Source organism: Manihot esculenta, chromosome 16, assembly GCF_001659605.2.
Source record: "Manihot esculenta cultivar AM560-2 chromosome 16, M.esculenta_v8, whole genome shotgun sequence".
Classification (NCBI taxonomy): Eukaryota; Viridiplantae; Streptophyta; class Magnoliopsida; order Malpighiales; family Euphorbiaceae; genus Manihot; species Manihot esculenta.
This window is the reverse complement of record NC_035176.2, coordinates 7,815,889-7,822,004: the sequence shown is the minus strand read 5'-3', so window position 1 is coordinate 7,822,004 and position 6,116 is coordinate 7,815,889. Positions and strand designations below refer to the sequence as shown.

General features: G+C 32.7%; 1 protein-coding gene across 1 annotated transcript; it reads left to right on the top strand.

Annotated features, from left to right (window-relative positions):
• The first annotated feature begins 318 nt into the window (after positions 1 to 318).
• Positions 319 to 4,926, top strand: LOC110607931 (D-3-phosphoglycerate dehydrogenase 3, chloroplastic). The gene is made up of 4 exons (XM_021747103.2): positions 319 to 1,014; positions 3,168 to 3,544; positions 3,652 to 3,762; positions 3,870 to 4,926. Exons 1-4 carry the CDS (start codon positions 402 to 404, stop codon positions 4,635 to 4,637), a joined length of 1,869 nt encoding a protein of 622 aa, XP_021602795.1. The 5' UTR covers positions 319 to 401; the 3' UTR covers positions 4,638 to 4,926.
• Positions 4,927 to 6,116: the final 1,190 nt, after the last annotated feature.

The window sequence follows — 6,116 nt, the reverse complement described above, 5'->3', positions numbered from 1 at the left end:
TTTAGAGATTAAAATATAATTATTTTTAAGTTAAAATATTTAATTGATTAATAAGGGTTGAAATAAATAATTTAACACGTTTTTTTTCTTTAAATAAAATTAAGAATTCGATAATCATAAACCAAGCCAATAGCAGTGATAAGGATAATTATTATATATAATATGTATATAAAGAATTACTTTGACGTTTGTCCTTTAGATGGCCAAAAATGGGAGCAAATGTTATCCAAGTAAATTAGTTGCCATAATAATTATTATCTATTCTTGGTTACAGGCTTCCCCAGCTCTTCTTCAAAATTTTCCATATTCCCAAATTGGCCCTCAAAACTCTTTCTTAAAAGCTACTTCTACTCATTACCACCACAATCACAATCCCTCTAATCAAACCACACTCCATAGCCATGGCGTTTTCTTCTACAAAATCTCTTCTCACTCCTTCCTCCTTCACCTCTTCTTCTTCCTCTCTCAGATCATCATCATCACCTTTTCTCCACACTAAGACTATCACCTCCTCCTCTAAGCCCATCTCCCCAAAACCCTTCATCTCTCATTCTCTGTCCATCAATAATGTAATAACAAAGCCAATATTTGAATCCCCATCTGGCCAAAAAGCCAAGAACCCAAATTTGCAAGAATCAAAACCCACCATCTTGGTTTCAGAGAAACTTGGAGATGCAGGCTTGCAGCTTCTGCGTAGCTTTGGCAACATAGAGTGCTGTTATGATCTTTCCAAGGAAGATCTGTGTAAGAAGATTGAAACATGCGATGCGTTGATCGTTAGGAGTGGGACGAAGGTGAGCAGAGAGGTGTTTGAGGCGGCGAAAGGGAGGTTGAAGGTGGTAGGAAGAGCTGGGGTTGGTATTGATAATGTCGATCTCGGAGCTGCTACAGAATTTGGTTGCTTGGTGGTTAATGCTCCAACTGCTAATACTATTGCCGCTGCAGAGCACGCAATCGCCTTGCTCACCGCCATGGCAAGAAATGTTGCCCAGGCTGATGCTTCCATGAAAGCCGGTACGTAATTATCCACCGACACTAACATGTTAGATTTTCAGAAAATTCTACTATGAAACTGAGACACACGGAAAATTATTTCATGCAATAATTATACCTGGCCCCGAAACCATGGTCCTCGTTCTTCACGGGTCAAATCAATTTCTGTTCCAAACGATTCTAAAGGAAATTAAACCTATCAATATATATAAAAAAAATCTGGCTAGTTCCGGTTTGAATCAACAGTGGTTTTAAATCTAGTTTAAGAATAAGAAAACCAAAACCAAACCTCTTAATAGTCATTTTTGGTCCGATTCAAGTACGAAACCGCTTCCCCGATCCAGTCCTAAGTTGACTGGTCTATGACCAAGACTACCTCCAACAAATAATAGGACGGTGTGATGGCATAGTCTTCCAATTTCATTGGGCCAACAAGATATGAGAATCTTGCTTTCTTTATTTTAATTAAATAATTGATTAGATATTTCCTTATTTAATTATAAAAGCCAAAATTAGTTTTTTTTTTCAAGGGCAAAAGCATCTTTTTAAAGTTGGTTGGACCCGTTATCTTTAAGTAATTTTTATTTAAAATTATTTAATTTTTAATTTAATCATTCAATTTTAATTTCTTAAAATTCATCAAATTTTAATTTATTTTAATTAAATTTTTTTATCTGCTATTATAAATTTTCAATTTATTAGAAATAAAAAATATATTTTTCTCTCTTTTTTATTATTTATTTTTTATCTCTTTTATTTTATTTTTTTATGTATTTACTCACGGAACTTATTAATTATTTACTATTTTATTTTAATAATTTGATTAATATTTTTATATTTTATTTTAAAATTACATTAAAAAAATTTATTAATAATAAAAATATTAATTAGATCCAATTTTATTTTAAATGTTAATGAATAATTTTTAAATATTAATTTAAATAATTTTATAGATGAAATTTCAGAATTTAAGTAATTGTTCATATTATTTATTAATTTATTTAAAATATATAATATTTTTATATTTAAAATAACAATATAAAATTTTATTAAAATAAATTATTTATTAATTATCATTTTATTTTGAAGGTTCATGAATAAGTTTTTTAAATAATTATTTATATAATTCATATAATTATTATTCTATTTTTCTGGAATAAGTTTTTTATATTTTAAAATTTAAAAATATTTTAAAATAATAAATTATAAAAAAATTAAAAAAACTTATATATTATGTATACTTCTCCCGTGATGAGAAAAGGTAATGTAATTTTTATTTTTTTTTATTAATTAATGTATAAAGAGTATTAATTAAAAAAATATTTTATTTTTTATTTTCTTATTCTTTTGCTATGTGTAACTGTAATAATTATAGATAACTCTAAATTTTTCTATTTTTTTATATTATAAAATAAAATTATATATTTTTAAAGAGGGAGAGAAGAAAAGAAAGGAGAAAATATATTTTAAAAAACAATTTATTTATTTTTTTATAATTTTAAAGAATTAATAAAATCAATATTGTGTGAAATATATATAGGAATTTTTTTATTTTACTCATAATTAATTATTTCTCATATTACACACATCACTAATTTCATATTTTATATTTTAAATACATATAAGTTAAGTGAATGAAATAAAAAAATAAATTTATTGATTTTTTTTTAAATTAAAAAATTGTATAGCCCAATCATTATCAATGAATAAATGGGAAATATCATGCATGTGGCGCGGGGGGCCGATTAGGCGTTTTCAAGAGTCTGTACGTTATTTCATTATTAAATTAGTCACTAAGGAAACGACAAATTACCAACAAAAAAATGGAAAAGAAAGAAAACGACAAATCGTTGGGTGCTTTTGAGTAGGGCCACTTGGCATTAGTCTTCATCATCACATGGTATACACCTGGCTCCTAATGATGCATGTGCCAGTAATATCAATTTCATAATAATTGAGGGTTAAAATAGTAATTATTTTCAAATTCATGTTTAAAGGTAAATTAGTTAAATCCTTAGAATTTTTTTTTCAAAACTTCACTAATTTATCCGTACATTAAAATTATTTAGGGCTTATTATTCAAATGTGCTATTTTATAAAAAGTTATTTTTTAAAAAATAATTTAAATGAATTAAAATAAATTATTTATTTATTTGTTTTTTCCCTAAAAACAGGACAATGGAAACGAAACAAGTATATAGGTGTATCTCTGGTGGGGAAGACAGTAGCAGTGATGGGATTTGGAAAAGTAGGATCAGAAGTGGCGAGACGAGCAAAAGGGTTGGGTATGCATGTGATTGCTCATGATCCATATGCACCAGTTGATAGAGCTAGAGCTCTTGCGGTTGATTTGGTGTCTTTCGAGCAAGCCATTTCCACTGCTGACTTCATCTCTCTTCACATGCCTCTTACTCCAACTACCCTTAATTTATTCAATGATGATACCTTTGCCAAGATGAAGACTGGTGTTCGCATTATTAATGTTGCTAGAGGTGGTGTTATTGATGAAGATGCTCTCCTCCGAGCCCTTGATTCTGGAAAAGTCGCTCAGGTTTATTTTCCATTACTCTTCAACTTGTAAAATAAAACTAAGATTCGTGCGAAAATCTAAGTATTTATACTAGGGATCTCTTCTAATTATCATTAACTTGTATACAGGCAGCATTGGACGTGTTCGCCCAGGAGCCACCACCCAAAGAAAGCAAATTACTACAACAAGAGAATGTCATTGTTACGCCTCATCTTGGAGCAAGCACAAAGGAAGCCCAGGTATGCATACATGTTATTTTGCTAAATTCAGGATCTTACAGCTCTGAAAATGATTCGGATGATCTAAAGTCCATCGATAACTTGTTGGCATATAAACTTGTTACCAGGAAGGTGTAGCAATTGAAATAGCAGAGGCTGTCAAAGGAGCATTGCAAGGGGAACTTTCTGCTACTGCTGTAAATGCACCCATGGTTCCTCAAGCAGTTTTATCAGAATTAGCTCCTTATGTGTTGTTAGCTGAGAAGCTTGGTAGGCTAGCTGTTCAACTAGTGGGTGGAGGGAAGGGAATCAAATCTGTGAAGGTAGTTTACGAATCAGCTCGAGACCCAGATGACTTTGACACAAGACTTCTTCGAGCAATGGTCACAAAAGGCATCATCGAGCCAATATCAAACTCATTTATCAACCTTGTGAATGCAGACATTATAGCCAAACAAAAAGGTCTACGCATTAGGGAGGAACGTGTATATGTCGACACATCTCCTGATTTCCCAGTTCATTCAATCCAAGTACAAATCTTCAACGTGGATTCTAAATTTGCAAGTGCTGTTTCTGAAGATGGACATATAACGATTGAAGGAAGAGTGAAATATGGGATTCCTCATTTGACACAAGTGGGTCCATATGCTGTTGATGTGAGCTTGGAAGGGAATCTCATTTTGTGCAGACAAGTTGATCAACCTGGGATGATCGGTCAGGTTGGGAACATTCTTGGAGACCATAATGTAAATGTCAGCTTTATGAGTGTGGGAAGAACTGTTAGGAGGAATCAAGCCATAATGGCCATTGGGGTGGATGAAGTACCTAACGTAGAGGCTCTAAAAAAGATAGGAGATGTAAGCGCCATTGAAGAGTTTGTGTTCCTCAAGTTGTGATCTAGACTTTCCGAGAAAATAATGGTGAAATTTTCTTACTTGGAAGATGAAGTTGGGAATTGGTTTGAGTGCATGCAGTTAGTGAAGAATTAAGAGGATGGTAATAAGACTTGGAAGATCATCATCAAGCTCTGCAATTTCTGCAACGTATTCCAAATAGTTAAACAATAATTAGTTTACCTTAAGAAAACATTATTTTCACTTAGCTATTTAAGTTAGTTCAATGAGTTTTGGGATAGAACCACCTTGAGTGTTAGTTTTTATGTAATTGTATTGTTTTGTTTATTTAGTTGGTCTTATTACTTTCTTCCAAAAAAAAAAGCGCTACATTATAACTAAATATAAAAGGCAATAACCACTCCAATAGTTTTTTTTTTTTTTTAACCACTCCAAAAGTTTTTTTTTAAGACAATTAAAATTCATTGAACTAAGACCTACGCCCATCAAATTATAACTCTACTTATAACTCTACTTATAACTCTACTAATCTAAAGACAGATGGTTGATGTAACGACCCCAAAATGGACCGTCACCGGCGCTAGGATTCAGGTCGGTTTAAGGCCGCCAGAACCCGTAGCGAGCCTGCTATACTCTCTGTGTACCTGTAAATCTCATACATGATTATACATTTTCTGTGAAAATAAAAACTCTTTTCTGAACCAAGGCTTAACCTGTGCATGCACTATCTCTGTACTCTGTACTCTGTACTCTGTACTCTGTACTCTGTACCCCTGACTAGAGCTTGCTCTAGATGGGTTAACTCATACCTGTTAAGCCTGGTTTTTCACATACAGTAAAACATATATACATATACAGATCATGTATAGAACAAACATCACTAAGTCAAGCACATTTCTAACTTTATACACAACTATTACATCTCTTTAATATTACATGTCCACTCTAAGCTATTACAAATCTCTCTACTCTTTCTGTACTCTGTGGATCTCCTCTATATACTGTACACTGAACCTGCAAAACTGGGGTTAAGGGAGTGGGATGAGCTCTATAGCCCAGTGAGTAGAACAGTAAAACATCTCATTAAAATATGATCTCATGGAATGCACCATATCACAGACAAACCACATCAAGGGTAAACCTATCACCACATAGTCCCGGTAACTCTGCCGTGCCAGGGCGTAGAATCGAGCACCTGGTCTTCCTGTCATATATATATATGTGTATATAACACCTCTGTACTTACCATTGCCAGGGCGTAGTCAAAGGCTCCTGGACTTTACTATATACCTGCCAGGGCGTAGTCAAAGGCTCCTAGACTTCTCTATACCTGCCAGGGCGTAGTCAAAGGCTCCTGGACTTCTCTCAGAGACTATTGGATCATTCAACATTCACCCACATCAACAAATACCTATGCAATGCAACATATTCGTGGATTCTAATGTAATCAACCTACTGGATAACCATGATGCATGATAAATGCTAAAAACATTCCATTTTTCAATTAAAAGAGTTAAGTTT